We start from the raw sequence: 20,029 nt of genomic DNA, 5'->3' as shown, positions 1-20,029 counted from the left end.
GAGTGAATGAGTTTATTAGGTGAAGCAAAGCTGGATTTCCATGCATTTTGTAAGAAAAGTTTATGTAATTCTGAATCAATTGTTTCAACAAAATTACAGACTTGAACTCAATATTTTGGTTATTAATTTCACTGAAAGGATTAGTCAGTCAGTGAGTGTTTGACACTAGAGAAACGACGAGATGCTGATGGTGAGAGGGGTTAGCTCACATTTCTGAAAGAGCCTATGATAGCCATAAGTAGAGACTGAAACATTTTGCTCAGAAGTTCTGGAAGTTCAACAAGTTGATCTACAGAAGTTTGATCTACAGATTGGCCTATAGCAAGAAGACTGGCAGCTCCTAGAAGCCAAGTAGGTTGGGTGGTAGAACCTGGATCCACACCGCAGGGAAGGGAAGCCATAAATTCCATAACCTAGCGGTCTGAAGACTCTGGATCCACAGCCCAGAGAGTAGCAGCTTCTAGATCCATAACCCAGGGAGCAGCTTCTAATAGACCCACATCCAAGAGAACCAGAATAATTTATCTGGAAGGGACTGCAGAGCATGGAGGTCGTTGGGTGGTAGCAGGACGTCTGACAAGGCTTAAACACCACACTGGTGGGCTGGCAGATCCTGGGAGAGCAGAGGTCAGTCCTGTAGACCAGGTTGCCGGGGAAGAAGGAGCCACAGGAGGAGCCTGGGTAGCGCAGGTGGACTCCGAGGGAGCGGGAGGAGAAGTTTCCAGAACAGCATTTGTAGGACATGGTGACAGGAGATGTGAGATCAGCTGAGTTACACGGAGGACACTCTCTGAGCTTCAGTGTCATGACCTGGACTTCGAGTGTGTATATATACTCTTAGACCTGGATGTGTCACTGTGAAGAAAGATGGTTCCTCCTCCTTGCTCACTGTTTCATACAAGCATACCTCCCTAAGTTATTGCTTAAATGTATCACGTCTTCACATACTTAATTATGCTTTAATCATGCTGATATACTTAGAAATTACTCAGTTTCCTTCTCCTAGAAATTGATGTGACTTGACTTCCAAAATTATCAGTCATCACATCTCCAAATAGCCCCTCCCACTTCTTATCCACGTGTGCAGTTATGTGCTGTTCTTACCAGGTAAACTTACATACATTTTCCTTCACTTCCAGTAGGTTATTTGTTCAAAATCGTTTCATGTCTTCTTCAAAAACATATGATAAGGATTTCTCCAAATACTAACTATATTCAATGGTCTTACCAATCTATCAGTTGGAACTTTTTTCTATTTCTAATTCATATAATTTTTTAAGAATATGAAAAATAATGTGTTTACATACACATATATGTATAACTGAATCACTTTTTCTGTCCACTTGAAATTAGCAGAACATTTTAAATTATGCTTCAGTAAAAATCCATGTAATTCTTGATATCCATTAATTTGGCTTAAACCAATTCATTGGCAAAATTTTCATCCTACCTTTTTTGTGATACCCTTGACTTTCTCACATTTGAGTTCATGATCAGAATTAAGGGATATAGACAGCCATCCTTGGTGTTCAGGCCAATAAACTGCTTTGAAAAGAATGGAAGCTTAAAACATTTCCTTAGATGATATTCTTTTAAGAAACAATAAATATAACTCTTTGAGAGAGACTCTGAATAAAGTATGTGCTAGACTTGAATATCTTCATGTACTGTCTGATACATCTGTCTTGTAGTAAAGTTCCAGGGAACGTTAACATTTTCTGCAACAACCAACTTAAAGTATTAGAGCTACATGAGTCTTTACCATCCTCTGATCAATCTACACATTAAAAAAAATATTGTCCTAGAGAGGTTTAATAACTTTCCTTTAATAAATCAGTGCCTGAAAAAAAAAAAATTAAAGTTTGGACCTTGATTTCTGTATACTGAGTCAAGATTCAAACACTGCAAAGATAAAAGAAAATTCAACTTTAACCTGTCTCAAAAATAAATCTACTAAGCTTACTTACACCAAGATATAAGCACCTGATAATGCCTTATTTACTTCTCCTAGGAATATTTGCATTGAATAGTGTTCAAGAGTAGAATTCCATGCATCCCTTGTCTTTATACATTTAAAGTATATTTGACTTTCTAGCCCAAGAAAGAGAAAAAAATCCCGTGCAATCTATATTTAGATTAATGGGTAAAAAAGAAAGAAAAAGAAGAAAAAGGACTTTTTTAAATCTGGCGTGTCCCCATTTGTCTTCTTTTGAATCTAACATTTTATTTGATTGAACTAAGGGAAATGGCATTCACAGCTGTCATTGAAAAGAAAGCTCCCTAACTACCTGAAAATTAAGTTGCTTTATTCCAAAGCACGCTACTTCAGAGCACTTAGTTACTTTGTTTTATGATTATCTATCCCATGCAGAATCCAAAGTGTGGCATGCATCACATGAAGTGCCCTTGTGCAACACTTAAACCGTCACTCTGATTCACAGAAGTAAAATAAGCTATGCTTTATGAATGGATACCTATTAAATTTGTTAAAGATGTATGTGTCACTCTCAACACATGGGATTCCTTATTATGCCAGCCTTTAACTTCTTTGGGATGGATAATGTTTATCTATTTCTATTAATAGTTGACTTCTGCTTAAAAAAAAAATAAAAGATGTTCTAATACGCATATGTTCTTGCTTTTCCAGGCCAGCTCTCTGTGTTTGGGAATTAAAATGAAAATGACTCAGGAATAAGTCAATTCCAATTAACATCACCTCAACCCATTCCTAATAGGTTAACACTTTTCATTAGAGTTATTTGTGTACATTATACAAGTGCTAATTATTAACTCATAAATGCTAATAAATGTGTCCCTCTGAAAGTCAGAAAAGGCAAAACAAACTAGAGTAGCTTTAATAGTTCAGAAGTACTTCCTGGAACTAATAAAATACTCTGGGCGCTTTGTATGCACAGGCAAATGTTTAACAGAAGAAAAAAATCACTCTCTGGATAAATCAGAGGGAAAATGCAATATTGGAAAACTTGTTTTTGAGAAATAGAGGAATACCAACATTACGTAGAATAGAACACATTTTAGAGTACCCACTAGTCATAAGTAGCTTATGATCTGAATGACTTAAATAGTGATGGTTTTCCTAAGTATTAAAAATGACAGTCTCTTTTACAATGTGTTTTGAGACATTTTTGAATACCTTTCCTCTACTAGGCAGTAGTGGAAAGAATGAAAATCCATGTGCTCCATCCTATACCTTTTCCTCTTCCTGTTCACTTTTTCTCTGCAGCCTCAAAACTGCCTTTTCTAGACCTAAAGGATCTTTGCACTGCCCCTTCTCCAAAGGCTCTTCTTAACAACTAAGATGTTTTAAAATTTTTTATAAAGTTTTTTATTTCTTTGTTTCCAATTTTTATTCATCTTATTATTTTTTTTTAATAATTTTTTTGGTCATGTTAGGAGGCATATGGGATCTTATTCCCCTGACCAGGGGTGGAATCCTGGCCCCCTGCAGTGGAAAAGTGGAGTCTTAACCACTGGACCACCAGGGAAATCCCTTCACTAACAGCTTATTTTCCAAAATTTCTTACCAGAGGGTGAGCCACCTGTTAAGTACTATTGCTAGGTATGGGCTGAAAGACCATTTCTGGGTAAAGAACTTGAGATAAACCACTTGCTTTTCCAGAGGGCATTCTGCTTCATTGTTAGAATTCTCCTTAGTATTGGTACTTCTCTTGTATGACTTCGGCTTTTTCCTGCTTCAGATTGACCCAGTTTACATCTTCCAAACTGCATCATCCGCAACTTTTAATTGAAGTGAAAAGGCCAGGGTAGCTGACTTCTAAAGGGTTCTGCTTACAGACCTCTCTGATTTTTCACACTTGGATTTACCCATCGAAAAATAACAAAACATCTTTAAAAAAATAAAGTAATGTTAATATAACTTCCCTCTTTCAGAGGTTCATTCAAATCAAGTTTTATCACCTATCTTTATTAAAAAAATTTTTTAAGAGAACAAGCATCTTTTGAATCTTATTAAGCTTGATGGCTTCAAAATAGAATACATGCTCCAGTTGAACAGACACCCCAGTTGACTTACCACCATCACTTTTTACGGACATGCATGGCCACAGTTCTACCTCACTTCCCCTTGGTGCCACATTGAGCAGTGTGTGACTAACAGGGCAGAAGGTGGTGATAGGTTTCACCTTGTATTTGAAGGGAAGATCCACCCCTTAGTGCTGGATGGATCATTTAACTGGTACAGGCAAGTGGAGGTGTTAGCAAAACTTAGTTTTCAAATCTCCATCTTGAAAAATTTTAAAGATGGATATAATCTGCAAAAAAATTCTTAACGGGCCAGAAAAGGAATCCAGTTTCATATTCAACTCCATGTTGTTCTGTTGTTGTTTTTGTTTGTTTTTGCTTGAATTCAGCACTGTGGGCAAAACAAAAGCATAGCACAGCAGCTGGAAGCTTCCACCTATAGCACAGCAGGGTGGAAACTCAGGCAGGGTGCCTATGTAGCAACCTTGATGATTTCTTCTTAAATAAACTTTGGTCTTTTCTCTTGAGGCCTCCAACTCAATGGCGGAGGCTCACCCATGTTATGAAAGGTAATCTGCTTTACTCAAAACCTACAGATTTATACATTATACATTTATACATTATACAGAAACATCTGGGTTGGTGTTTGGCAAACAACTGGACATCATATCCTACCCAAGTGGAAACACTAAGGTTAACATTACAGATGGTTACTAAGGCATTCAACAATACTTGCAAATCAACTGTTATCAGGCATCAAAGTGTAAGCAAACAATGTTTTCATTAGAAAAATTCAGTTATTTGTCTCTGTACTATATCCTTTTTGTTAATTTAGTATTTGTTTGTTTTAGCAACATTGATAATACGGAACCTGTGAAAGTCTCAGTATCCTTTAGTCATCTGGATCAAGTTATATTTAAAGTTTCAAGATTTAAAACTTCAACTGCACTTGAAAAAAAATATAAGATTTTTGATACAAATGTTTTACAAAGGTAAAGCACCATCTGGGAAAGACAATCATCTTGTTTACACATATAAGAAAATGCTTCAAAATATTCATGAATAAGTACTGCTAATGGCATCTCTGACTCAATGGACATGAGTTTGAGCAAGCTCTGGGAGTTGGCGATGGACAGGGAAGCCTGCTGTGCTGCAGTCCATAGCGTCTCAAAGAGTTGGACATGACTGAGTGATCCAACTGAACTGAAATGTGAACTAAATCTACATATACTCTAAGTCATCATAATAATGAAGCTTGTGTATTTGCCAAAAATCATAAATTAATTTCCCATAATTTTGAAATGTTTATTTGAATAGTTTTTAAAACTCCTGACTTTGAAACATGAGACTATAAATCTTTCTCATATAGGAAGACACATTTGTTAGGCTGTATTAGTACTTCTCTGGTGGCTCAGACAGTAAAGCGTCTGCCTACGATGCTGGAGACCTGGATTTAATCCCTGGGTCAGGAAGACCCCCCTGGAGAAGGAAATGGCAACCCACTCCAGTATTCTTGCCTGGAAAATCCCACGGATGGAGGAACCTGGTAAGCAATCCATGGGGTCCCAAAAAGTTGGACACAACTGGGCGACTTCACTTTCACTTAAAGTTGTAAATTTTATTTGCCGATTCCTGTAGGATGTGAATTTTCAGTCACCATACTTTTGATTATTAACATTTTAACTATGACATCACTGAAATAATTATGCTTAAGTCCTGTAAGCAGTGGGAAAGCCCTGGAGAGTTCTTTGAAACTAGAAATATACAGGAAAGCATTTTTTGGTTCTTAAATTAAAAGGCAGGTAAAATAGATTTGATGGTCTAATTAACTTTTTAACACAATGCAGAATCTTAATTTTCTCTCTTAATGAAATAACACTAGCGAATAATGGCTTTCTAGCAGGTAGTCCATGGGGTTGCAAGTGAATAATACTTAATAAGCATTTTATACCGGTCAGACATTGTTCTAAGCTATTCACCTGGTGAATAAGGAATCTTATTTAGCACACAGATGAACAGAGACTATACACCACCACAGCTTTATCTGAGCCTACACTCTTAACTGTGTACTGTCTCAGTAACAAGGAAGATAGATAAGGGAGGTGGGGAGGGTCAGGAGTAAAAGTTTTGAGGCAAAGTAAAAAGTGAAGAAATATTGGAAGGACATAGTCAGAAACATAGGAATAATTTGCTGATGACTCCGATGGTAAAGAATCTGCCTGCAATGCAGGAGACCCTGCATTCGGTCTCCTGGGTCAGAAAGATCCTCTGGAGAAGGAAAACAGCAACCCACTCCAGTGTTCTTGCCTGAAGAATTCCACTGACAGAAGAGCCTGGTGCCCTACAGTCCATGGGGTCGCAAAGAGCCGGATACTACTGAGTGACTAACACTTTCACTTTCAGGTTTGGGGAATGCTCAGGGTCTATTTTTGGTTCCTGTTATCCATTCTGTTGAAAATAAATTTTAATTACACTGTAGTCTGTGTATGATTGAACCAAACCAGAAAAACCACCACCTAAGATCTGCTACAACTTCATGCCACCCTAGGCTTCAATGACACCAAAAATGTTCTATATTCCTTAAAAGAAAAAACAAAATCTTCCATCTGATTCTCTAATCTTTTACAGATTCTCAAAACTTTCCTGAATATCTTCCTTTTCTTGTGATTCAAATAAACTCCATAGAGTTGAACTTCAGAACCACCTCAAATAATGGTACTCATGAAATCTTTCTAGCTTTTTTCTGACAAGATCTCCTTAGTTCAAATATATTCATCAGCTTCACACGTTTTTTTGTGTTGAACCTGAAAATTATTTTAATTTCTAATTTACATGACATAGATTATGAGCATGCAAAAGTTATAAAAGAGACAAGCTCAGGACTACTAATAATCAGAAGCAAGTTCACAGAGAAGAACGTATAGAAACAAATACTAAGATGTTGAAAAAAATTAATCCAATAAGTATTTCTGGGTAAAAAGAGATAAAAAAAAAAGAAGGGATATGGATTAGCATAGAGATTAGATGGAAAGAAAGAAAGTAGAAGATTCAAAGTGTAGTAAACAAACAAATCAAAAAAAAAAAAAGAGAGAGAGAGAGAAACCACTTGCCAGCAATTTTACATTTACAAAGTAATTTAATTCTCCTAAGAAATATATGCCATTATCACTCACATTTTCCAGGTATAGAAGCAGATACAAACAAAATTTAGCAAATTATATAAGGCTGCATTTATAAGTAAAAGAATTAAGCTTTAAATTCAGGTTTATTTTATTCCAAATTCTATTCTTTTCACTTATCATTAATTTACTCATTCACTCTATTTGTTTCATTTCCTTTTATGAGTTTCTTACTCTGAATAAGTATTTCATAAGCTCTGAGAAAGCTTTAATATATAGATACATAAACAATAGAGCCAATGAGTAAAGTCTGAACTTACTCATTGGCTCTATTTACTCATTCTCCAGGCAAGATTACTGGTAGCCATTCCCTTGTCCAGGAGATCTTCCCAATCCAGGGATGGAACCCATGTCTCCTGCAGTGCAGGCAGGTTCTTTACCTTATGAGCCACCAGGAAAGTCCCAAATCTGAATTATTAGTACCAAATACATCCCCACATTCTCCCAAACGACTCTGTTAGGAGCCTGAAATATATTTCTGGATGACTTGGGTTGAATTTGGATTCTGCTTCTTTGAGATAACACTTAGGTCTCAAATGGAACAGCAAGTGCAAAAGAAAGATCTTTCCTCAGCATATTTCCTTAAGTTGTCCTCATTGCTTTACCTCACCAGGGATGAGGAAAAGCTAATTATTTTGGGGACTTGTAAAAAATATCTTGCTTCGGGCTCCAAGTTTGGATAGAGACCAAGAGAGGAAAACAGAGAGAAAAGACAGACAATTAAAATCCAACTATAACAATGATTTCAATATCTGGGGCACCTGGCTTGTGAATTCTCCAGAAACTCTAGGCCTTGTAGCTACAGGGTATTCCTTAGAGGAAGCAGGATCACTGTATGTTAATGCCAAATAAAACTAACGACACACAGAACCCACTGAAATACCTAATAGAAGCCTAATCCTCACTTTTATGCTAATTTAAGCAAATGACCATAAAGCAGGTAGGAATTTTTCTATTCTTTTATTACATCTTAGAAAGAGATGATTCAGAAAGTGGGTAAAATAAATTGTGTTCTGAGAAAGGGAGAGCAAGAAATGGGAGATGAGGTAGGAGGGAAAATTGTGTGTTGGGGGGAGAGTAGGAGAGAATTCCATAAGAATTAACTTGCAGATTTCTAGTTGCTTAGCTTGGATTACTGGTGAATTGAAAAGCTCTGGTTAGTGATAAAAGATGGATTTTGAAGGTCTAATATCTTGGAAATTGATAAACAGCTCCTGAGCTAGCAGAACTGAAATTATCTTAGTAATAAAGTTTTAAGAAATTAGTTCTTCAAGATCTTCAAAATGTGTCATGCTGACTTGTAGACCTCTGAACACACACTCAGCAGTGGCCACACGACTGGAAAAGGTCAGTTTTCATTCCAATCCTTAAGAAAGACAATGTCAAAAAATGCTCAAACTACCACACAATTGCACTCATCTCACACACTAGTAAAGTAATGCTCAAAATGCTCAAAATTGACTTGCCTCTTGAGAAATTTGTATGCAGGTCAGGAAGCAGCAGTTAGAACTGGACATGGAATAACAGACTGGTTCCAAATCAGGAAAGGAGTACATCAAGGCCGTATATTTGTCACCTTGCTTATTTAACTTATATGCAGAGTTCAGTTCAGTTCAGTTCAGTCGCTCAGTCGTGTCTGACTTTTTGTGACCCCCATGGACCCCAGGGATGCCAGGCCTCCCTTTACATCAGAGTATGTATACAGAGGACATCATGAGAAACCCTGGGCTGGATGAAGCACAAGTGGGAATCAAGATTGCTGGGAGATATATCAATAACCTTAGATATGCAGATGACATCACCCTTATGGCAGAAAGTGAAGAACAACTAAGGAGCCTCTTGATGAAAGTGAAAGAGGAGAGTTTAAAAGCTGGCTTAAAACTCAACATTCAGAAAACGAAGATCATGGCATCTGGTCCCATCACTTCATGGCAAATAGATGGGGAAACAATGGAAACAGTGATAGACTTTGTTTTTGAGGGGCTCTAAAATCACTGCAGATGGTGACTACAGCCATGAAATTAAAAGACACTTGCTCCTTGGAAGAAAAGTTATGACCAACCTAGACAGTATATTAAAAGGCAGAGACATTAGTTTCCTAACAAACGAACATCTAGTCAAAGCTATGGTTTTTCCAGTAGTCATGTATGGATGTGAGAGTTGGACTGTAAAGAAGGCTGAGCGCAGAAGAATTGATGCTTTTGAACAGTTAGAGAAGACTCTTGAGAGTCCCTTGGACTGCAAGGAGATCCAACCAGTCCATCCTAAAGGAAGTCAGTGCTGTATAGTCATTGGAAGGACTGATGTTGAAGCTGAAACTCCAATACTTTGACCACCTGATTTGAAGAGCTGACTCATTTGAAAAGACCCTGATGCTGAGAAAGATTGAAGGCAGGAGAAGGGGACGACAGAGGATGAGATGGTTGGATGGTATCACCGACTCAATGGACATGAGTTTGAATAAAGTCTGGGAGTTGGTGATGGACAGGGAGGCCTGGCGTGCTGCATTCCATGGGGTCGCAAAGAGTTGGACATGACTGTATGACTGAACTGAACTGAACACTGGTTGGGAATAAGGTGAGCTGACCTCTCCTGGAGATACAGTAGGACTGTCAAGGAAGCCCTGTCCATCCCTAGAAGTGACAAAGGTCCCATATCCACAGCCCAGAGACTATAAACCACAAAGTCTATAGTCGCAAGCTTACAGTCTCATCTTCTGGATAGACCAACGAAGAAAGGTGCTCATAAGTGGGCACAGGATAGCTGGAAGGGTCCCTGTGGACAGAAGAAGCGTGGCAGACACTGGGCATAGATAATTTACTGTAGTCTCTCAGTTTCCGGAAAGGTGGGAGCCCCCTCCTTTGATAGTAATTCTCTCCCTATAACTTGAGTCACATCTGTAAAGACCCTGTCTTCCAACAAGGTCCTATTATGAGGTATTAGAATTTATGACTTCACACTATGAATGCTGGGGGGACAGGGTACAATTCAACCCATAATGAGAGAGAAGCAGTCATTAAAAATAGAAAAAGAAACACTTTACAAAGTTGATCAGATATAGTTAAACTTTCTTGGGGTTTAATGAGAAATTAGAGTGAATTCCTCCCAAAGAACTTTATAGACCTTTACTCCTGGGGAGTGTATATGAAGAAAGCATTCTGGTCAAGTCCTCTCTGCTCAGTTCAGTTGCTCATTGTGTCTGCCTCTTTGCGATCCCATGGACTGCAGCACACCAGGCTTCCCTGTCCATTACAAACTCCCCAAATTTGTTCAAACTCATGTCCATCAAGTCGGTGATGCCATCCAACCATCTCATCCACTGTTGTTCCCTTCTCTTCCTGCCTTCAATCTTTCCCAGAATCAGGGTCTCTTCCAATGAGACGGTTCTTCGCATCAGGTGGCCAAAATATTGGAGCTTCAGCTTTAGCATTGAATATTCAAGACTGATTTCCTTTAGGATTCTCACTAATCAGTTATCTAATTAAAATGAAATTAATCTGCACAGACATGGCTGAATATGTTTTATTCATTTATTAGGAAACATAGATCATTTCCCATTTACAGAATGAAAGTTGCTACTTTCATGGCCAATAATCCATTAATCACCATGCAGCACAGCAAAGCTCCCTACCACTGCCCGCTCTCCACCATCTTGTGTTGACAAAATGCTATGGTCATTTATTTCTGTTTCCTAAGGAACAAGGCAGCACAATCTCAGTTTATGAAGCAATAATCACATATCTTCAATTCTCAGCAAATAAAAATTATAATGTCTATACTAAGAGGTCTGTTATCTCTCTTTTTAATAAAAATCCATTATGAAACAGAAACTGTGAAAAGAACATTATGTTTCACATCTAGATACTTCTAATCTGATAGATTAAGACATGATGACAAGGGATTAATTTCCAAAATATATAAACAGGTTAATATAAAAAAAGCTCAATCAAAATATGGGCAGAAGACCTAAGTAGACATATCTCCATAAAAGACACACAGATGGCCAATAGTCATGTGAAAGAATGCTCAATATAATTAATTATTAGAGAAATGCAGGTCAAAACTATAATGAGGTATCACATCAGAACGCCCAATATCAGAGAGTCTACAGATAAATACTGGAGGGAGTGTGGAGAAAAAGGAACCTTTCTACATTGTTGGTGGGAATGTAAATTTGTCCAGCCAACATGGAGAACAGCATGGAGGTTCCTGAAATACTAAAAATAGAGTTCCCTTATGATCCAGTGATCCCATTCCTGGACATATATTTGGAGAAAACTCTAATTTGAAAAAATACATGCACCCCCATGTTCATAGCAGCATAGCAGCACTATTTACAGTGGCCAAGACATAAAAATAGTTTAAATGTCCACTGACAGGTGAATGGATAAGGAAGATGATGTAGCTTATATATACAATGGAATATTACTCGTCCATAAAAAAGAATTGAAACAATGCCATTCGCAGGGTCATGAATAGGCCTATAGATTATCATACTAAATGGAGTATATCAGAAAGAGAAAGACAGATATCATATAATTTATATGTTAAATCTAAAAAAAGATAATACAAATGAGCTTATTTACAAAACACAACTACACACACACACACATGGAAAATAAACTTATGGCTGCCAAAGGGGAAAGAGGAAGAGGGAAAAATTGGAAGTTTGGACTTAACATATACATGCGTACATTTTAAATTGCTTCAGTCACATCTGACTCTTTGCAACTCTATGGACAGTAACCCATCAGGTTACTGAACCCTCTGTCCATGGGATTCTCCAAGCAAAAATATTGGAATGGATTGCTATGTCCTCCAGGGGAACTTCCAAACACAGGTATCAAACCTGTGCCTCTTATGTCTCCTGCATTGGCAGGTGGGTTCTTTACCACTAGAGCCACCTGGGAAGCCCAAAATATACATGCTACTGAATATAAAATAGATGAACAAAAATACCTGCTGAGTAGCATGGGGAACTATATTTAGTATCAAGATACTAAATCCGAAACAGAATATATATGAAAGTGAAAGTCGCTCGGTCATGTCTGACTCTTTGCCACCCCATGGACTATACAGTCCATGGAATTCTCTAGGCCAGAATACTGCAATGGGAGCCTTTCCCTTCTTCAGGTGATCTTTCCAACCCAGGGGTCAAACCCAGGTCTCCCGCATCGCAAGCAGATTCTTTACCAGTTGAGCACAAAGGAAACCCGTGTGTGTGTGTGTGTGTGTGTGTGTGTGTGTATAACTTAATGACCTTACTGTACACCTGAAAGTAACACACCTTTGTAAATTAACTATACTTCAGTTTTAAAAAGTGATTGAAATGGAAAAAATCATGATGTTGAGACCTGAAGCTTCCTAAAGCATTCTGTAAGAAACAGACCAATGTTTTGAAAAACAGATATGCACAGTTATGAACTCAGGTTTTCAGGGCCACAGTTGTAAGTTATCTTGAAATTGCCTGCCTTTGGAAATACTCTATTAAAAAGGCATTATTACACTGAGATTTCAGCATTTAAAATGAGTGCTGGAAATTCTTCGTCAATTATTTCTATTCTAAAATTAAATAAAATAGCAATAAAGCTAATTAAACATCAAGCTTTTTAAGAGAAATGAGTAGAAATGCTTAACTACTCCTGAAAATAAACACATAGCATGGTTCTATTCAACCAATGAAATGAATAGATTTCCATGAGAGTATTTGTTGTTGCTGTTGTTCAGTCACCAAGTTGTGTCCGACTCTGTGACTCCATGGACTACAGCACAACAGATTTTCCTGTTCTCCACTATCTCCTGGAGTTTGCTCAAACTCCATTGAGTCAGTGATGTCAAACAGCCATATCATCCTCTCTTGTCCCCATCTCTTCTTGCCCTCAATGTTTTCCAGCACCAGGGTCTTTTCCAATGAGTCAGCCCTTCACATCAGGCGGCCACAGTATTGGAGCTTCAGCGTCAGAGTTGACTATTCAGGGTTGATTTCCTTTAGGTTGAACGTTCAGGGTTGATTTCCTTTAGGTTGAATATTCAGGATTGATTTTTGGAAATGATTTGATATCCTTGCTGAGAGTATTACCAATTTAGAAAGCTAAACCAAGATGAATAGCAAATGAAAAACAAGTAAGGGGAAAAAAGAGAGAATGAAAAGAAGGAGAAAGTAAGAGATGGATGGTGATGAGAAAAATAAAAGGGGAAATAAGAGAAAAAGAATAAAAGAAGCAAAACAGCCTGTGAGTGAAACACTAACTTACTAAGAAGTCATTTATCTGGGTTTTGAACCACTGATTAGTACTGTAAAGGTTTAAAATAGTGCTTTCTCCATGGGATTGCAATTGCAGTGAATATTCAGGATTGATTTCCTTTATAATTGAAACATTTAATCTCCTTGCTGTCCAAGGGACTCTAAAGAGTCTCCTTCAGCACCACAGTTCAAAAGCATCAATTCTTCAGCACTCAGCCTTCTTTATGGTCCACCTCTCACATCCATACATGACCACTGGAAAAACCAGATATTTGATTATGTGGACACTTGTTGGCACTGCTTTCTCTGTTTTTTAATATGCTGTCTAGGTTTGTCATAGCTTTCCTTCCAAGGAGCAAGTTTCTTTTAATTTCATGGCTGCAGTCATGGTCTGAAGTGATTTTGGAGCCCAAGAAAATAAAGTCTGTCACTGTTTCCACTTTTTCCCTTTCTATTTGCCATGAATTGATGGGCCCAGAAGTCATGATCTTCATTTTTTGAATGTTGAGTTTTAAGCCAGCTTTTTTCACTCTCTCCTCTTTTACCCTCATCAAGAGGCTCTTTAGTTCTTTTTCACTTTCTGCCATCATAGTGTTATCATCTGCTTAGCTGAGGCTGTTGATATTTCTCCTGGCAATCTTGATTTCAGCTTGTGAATCATCCAGTCCATCATGTTGCATGATATACTCCACATAGAAGTTAAATAAGTAGGGAGTTAAATAAGTAGTTAAACACATAAAAGTGTTTATGTACTTCTTTCCTAATTGTGAACCAGTGGGTTGTGCCATGTTTGGTTCTGTTGCTTCTTGACTTGCATACAGATTTCTCTGGAGACAGATATGGTAGTCTGCTATTTCCATCTCCTTAAGAATTTGCCACAGTTTGTTTTGATCCACATAGTCAAAGGTTTTAGCATAATCAATGAAGCAGAAGTAGATAGGATATAACTCAGCCATAAAAACAATGAAATGATGCCGTTTGCAGCAAGATGAGTGGACCTAGAGATTATTACACGAAGTGAAGTAGGTTGGAGAAAGACAAATATTATATGATATCACTTATATGTGGAATCTAAGAAATAATACAAATAACTTATTTACAAAACATACTAAATTTATGGCTATCAAAGCCCCTTTTGGAGGGATAGATTGGGAATTTGGTATTAACTGATACACACTACCATATATAAAACAAATAAAAAACAAGGGCCTACTCTACAGAACAGATAAGTATATTCAGTGTCTTGTAATAACCTATAATGGAAAAGAATCTGAAAAAAATATACATGTAACTTTGCTATACACCTGAAACTAACACATTGTAAATTAACTATATTCCAATAATTTTAAAAAAGAAATATTCAGAGTGACTAAGCATACTGTATTCCATAATACCTTACATGTTTGTTTGTTTTATTTAAATTTCATGTTTTTTGAAATACTCAAATCTTGGTATTAGGATAAGTTTAAAAGTCAGTATAAAAAAAGATACCAAGAAAGGATGGAGGAACCTGTGCTTAATTCTAGGAATAAACAGGCTAAACTATGCTTTGTGCTATGCTTAGTTGCTCAGTCATGTCCAACTCTTTGCAACCCCATGGAATATACCCTGCCAGGCTCCTCTGTCCATGGGTTTCTCCAGGCAAGAATACTGGAGTCGGTTGCCATTTCCTACTCCAGGGAATCTTCCCAACCCAGGGATTGAACCTCTATTTTGGTCTCTGCTATGTCCACTGCTATACTTAACCAACCTGTCACTACAAGACCCGTCCACTCCAGAGAAAATAGGGCTGCATTCTTGTCTAGGGATCTGTCTAGTTAGAAGGGTGAATTGTCTAGGAAACAAAAAATCTCAAGTAATCCTCTACTTTTAAACCATGAAAATCCAGAAACACCTTGGAGTAAACTCTTACTCTTCAGTATCCTTTTTTCTGGTCTCTTCTCTGTGTATTCTCTACCCATATTCTCCCTAACCTGCCTAACCCATCTCTGCAGATGAAGAGGGTTCATGAACAGAAAGCTAATTCAATCCTATGTTTCCTTCCAGAGGTTAGACGAATAAAGACAGAGTAGATATGGACCTGCCTTCTGTATGCCACTTGTCATGCTTTCAATCAGTAAAGACTTTGGGAAGAAAGAAGTGAGGCAGGAGATGGTGATGCCTCTGATCAGGAAGAGGCCAATGTCCTCAAAGTGGCAGGAGAGGAAACTTACTCAACCACACATCTTCCAGCATTTTCTCTTTTTGCTGTCTCACTACTTTCCAAGCCAAAGACTTGGCACCAACTGGATAAATCCAAGCCCCCAGGTCTTATAATGACCATAAATTCTGAGTTGAAAAGCTTCCAAATCTGTTAATAGGTGTTGTCAACCTTCCCTTGGCTACCCAATCAAAGAAAAAACAAAAAGTAGCTAGTAATTGTACAATCTTTTTATGCTTTATTTCATTTAAGATATCTGCCATCTGAATTCTCTTTTCAGTTAGTCGACATATATTTATGGAGTATTTACTATATGCCATGGACAGTTTCAGTTTCACTCATATACTCAATATGCCAATCATCTGATTTTTAACTAAAACCTCCTTTTTATTCTGCCTCCCAAATGTAGCTATGTCTGTCAAAACTGCTGCTTTCTCCCGTATTTGTAGTGAGTCATTACTAGTCACTATGAGGCCATCTGTGCCAAGCCACTGAGAAGTGACATGCAGTTTTTGTTTAATCCCTAAGATGCTGCATTCTGCAGGAAAGATAGTCGTGCTACTAAATCCATCTTCAGCATTCCTAAACAACAGCGTATGTAACAGCTATTATATTTCTGCAGTAGCAAGAAGGGATACAGCGTATTATTAGCAGGAACTGTTCAACACAATAGAATTATGATGTTATAAACAGAAAATAGATTTCCTTTTTTCTCTGTTTAATATTTTGCTTGACGTTTTTGGAAATGCAATTCTTGTACAAAAGTGGGTACACTTGTCAGGCGTGTGGCATGATTTCACCCAGCAATAAGCATGTCCTATGGGCAGCTGGTAGACGTTAAACCTTTAATTTAACAATGTCGGCGCATCACAGTCACGAGTGGAGTGGCCGGGAAAGCAGTTCAATCACTCGAGATTTTAAAAAATTATTTAGTTTCAGGTTGGTTCGTTGTGTATTCAGCATTAAGATTTAAGTCTTTGCCCAGTATATAAAATCCTGGTGATGTATAAAGTCAAAGGATCACAAACATAAGTGAGATAGTCTAATTGACTTGTGATCTGTTCCATGACTGATGTTTTATATTCCAGCCCAAGAGCACAGACACACGATATTTTCCTATAAAACACAGAAGAATATCCTTCTAGCACACAAGAGAGTTTGTTTTCACAAATTGTCTTTTTTAATTTTCATTTTATAATAGAGTACAGTTGATTTATAATGTGTTGGTTTCAGGCATACAGCAAAGTGATTCCGTTATACTATACATGTATTTATTATTTTTAAAATTCTTTTCCCATTTAGGTTATTACAGATTGTTGACTAGAGTGTCTTGTGCTATAAAGCGGCTTTTTGTTGGTTATCTGTTTTACATACAGCTGTGTGTACATATCAATCCCAAATTCCTAATCTATCCCTCTCTCCCACCTTTCCCCCCTCCACCCTCCCCCCAACCAATGCTCATACTCAGTAGCTCAGTCATGTCCAACTCTTGGTGACTCCATGGACCGTAGCCAGCCAAGCTCCTCTGTCTGTGGAATTTTCCAGGCAAGAACATTGGAGTGGGTTGCCATTTCCTACTCCATCCTCCACCCCCCACCGCCCACAATTGTTTTCTAAGGCCTTGAGTCTGCTTCTGTTTTGAGTTCATTTGTATAATTCTTTGTCTCTGAGTCATCCCTCATTCTCCTATTTATAATAGTATTAACAGGATAAAAGCTGTGTTGGCTCTATGATTAATGGTAACTGAAATTAGCTGAGTGTTCAGAGATTTGGGGAACTAGTGGACACATACTCCATATGAACGGAGCAGCTTGTGTTCAGCTCCAGCCAATGGCAAGAAAGGGAGCCAAGTATAACCAGATCTTCAGAAATCTTGAAAGTCATAAATCCACATTCCATGTGATTCTCTTGATTTCTAAATATTGACAACTAATTTGAAATTTAATAAAAAAAACCTGTATAGACCTGTGCTTGTGCAGTAAACACATTTATGTGGGTTTGTTTATGAAAACTTTGAAACTAGAATACTTGACTAGCATCTGTTTCAAAATGGAATAGACATTTTCAGAAAACTAAAAGTTTAGACAACTTATCACTAGCCCTCCAGCTATAAAATATATAATTAATAGCTATACAAAGTCAAAACCAAAATAATCCTGTGTGTTCAGTGGCTCAGTTGTGTCCCACTCTGTGACCTGATGAACTGTAGACCACGAGGCTCCTCTATCCATGGGATTTCCCAGGCAAGAATACTGGAGTGGGTTGCCATTTCCTTCTCCAGAGGAATCTTGGCCACTTAGGGATCAAAACAGCGTCTCCTGCATTGCCAGGAGAATTCTTTACCACTAAGCTGCTAGGGAAGCCCTAGCATATGGCAAAAAGATGTGAGAAGGAATGAAGAATAAACCAAAAATATTCCCCAGTGGCTCAGTGGTAAAGGATCTATCTGCAGTGCAGGAGACCCAAGTTCAGTCCCTGTGTTGGAAGATCCCCTGGAGGAGTAAACAGCAACCTACTCCAGTATTCTTGCCTGGGAAATCCCAATCCATGGACTCTCAAGAGTGAGACTTGACTGAGCAACTAAACAAAAACAACAACAAATATATAATCAAATATTGCTTATAGCAACTTGGGAAATACATACAATATGAATAGAATATGAGTAAGCATACGCAAAATGAAAATAGTGAAATCATAACACATGAATTGGGATAAGGATAAATGGGTTTCCCACATTTTGTATTGTACAAAAAACAGTAAAACTATTAATTAGCAAATCAACAATTGCCCATGGTCCCTAAGGTAGTACTATCCCATAGAACTTTTCTTGATGCTGAAATATTTTTTACTAGCAATTTCCAATATTAGGTATCCATTGGTCATATATTATCTGTTGTGCACTTGAAATGTGGTGAATATAACTGAGGAACTGAAATTTGAGCTTGAAATATATGACTAGAGGCTACTCTAATGGATGGTGTGCCTTTAGTGTAACATTTGAATGACTAATAACGTGTATCATCCTGGAAGTCTGACAGGATGACTATCAAGAAATATCTTGCTTAATATATTAAGGAAAAAAAACATCATATAGCAAACTTTGCGACTAATAAAGTAGCCTTAGTATTGTTTTTGTTTGTTTGTTTGTTTTCCTGGATATATCTTTTACTTTTCCCTTTTTTGTCTCCTTATAGTTAAGAAAATCTAGTTTATGTAGAAAACAAATTTCATTTTCAGTTCAGTTTTATATATGGACTATTTTGTCACATGATATTTAATTATATATTCAGTCAGATTTCTATCTATGTATTTACTATTTTGTTGTTATTAGGTCCATCTTTAAATTTCTTTATGTTGCCTTTCATGCTTTTGGGGCATAATAAAATGATTTAAAGCCATAATTTTATTCTTTTGTTATTTTTTCCAAACTTTTAATTTTAAGCAGTATCTTAGATTTTAATGATCATTCTTAAATGTATTACTGTGTACTCCCACTTATAGATTAAGAATTTTGTTAGAATTGTGCACAATGTGTATTTACACATAATTCACTCTTATTTAGTCTTCTTTAATGCTCCTGCATGCAATTCCAAATTTCCTTTTGTGATTATTATCTTTTTAATTTGTTCATTTTGGGTTTACCTGATACAGAAAACTGTAAAAAGAACCTATTTGGTTATTTTACAGTAGAAAAATAATCTTAAAGAAATAGAATCAATAAAAAGTATGTTTTACAGTGAAAAAGAAAATTGTATGAAAGAACCTGAAAGTAAAAATGTTTATAAAGTATTGCTTGATTGGAGTTGTTCTAGAAGAGAAAGATCTGTAGAAAATTGTAAATACAGAAGACAAGAGGGACAATCTGTATACATGAAAACCCACAAACTATAATGATATTGAACTTTTAAATTTTCCCTTTCCAAAAAATTTGAGAACCAAATGTATATAAAAATAATTTTAGGCAATGAAATAAATTTAGAGAAAGAAGCTTATTGATGGCAAATAGAGTGTCTTTATACCACTGACAAAGAAAGACTATTAATATTTACTTCATCTTAATCCCTGCCCTTAGAGCTAAGCATCCCCAGCTGATATACAGTCAAGTGCACAAAGAATCTAAAACCATTGAGAAGAGTAGGGGATTTCCTGGTAGTGATGACATTAAAGGCAGGTAGTTATAGAATTTCTGACTTAGGAACGTCATCAGCTTAGTCCTTTAACAACATGGTGAATTCACCCATGAATATGAGATTAAAGGAAATTTTCATCAGCAATTACAGAAAATATCATTGAATTACACATTTGGAGATGAAAGATTACAAGCCTGAGAAAGGTGACTGTGCAGAATGCCACACCCATAGCTGAGAGTATAAAAACACCCATCTGGGAGGTGACATTAATCCC

The 20,029-nt window shown here is 37.1% G+C and overlaps 1 protein-coding gene across 1 annotated transcript; it reads right to left on the bottom strand.

The window, feature by feature from the left end:
* Positions 1 to 276: 276 nt before the first annotated feature.
* LOC129644738 (keratin-associated protein 13-2-like) lies at positions 277 to 771 on the bottom strand. The gene has a single exon (XM_055570227.1). The coding sequence runs from the start codon at positions 742 to 744 to the stop codon at positions 277 to 279; it is 468 nt and encodes a 155-aa protein (XP_055426202.1). The 5' UTR covers positions 745 to 771.
* Positions 772 to 20,029: the final 19,258 nt, after the last annotated feature.

This window comes from Bubalus kerabau, chromosome 2 (assembly GCF_029407905.1).
Source record: "Bubalus kerabau isolate K-KA32 ecotype Philippines breed swamp buffalo chromosome 2, PCC_UOA_SB_1v2, whole genome shotgun sequence".
In the NCBI taxonomy this organism is placed as follows: Eukaryota; Metazoa; Chordata; class Mammalia; order Artiodactyla; family Bovidae; genus Bubalus; species Bubalus kerabau.
The sequence above is the reverse complement of the archived record's forward strand: the minus strand, read 5'-3'. Positions and strand labels throughout refer to the sequence as shown.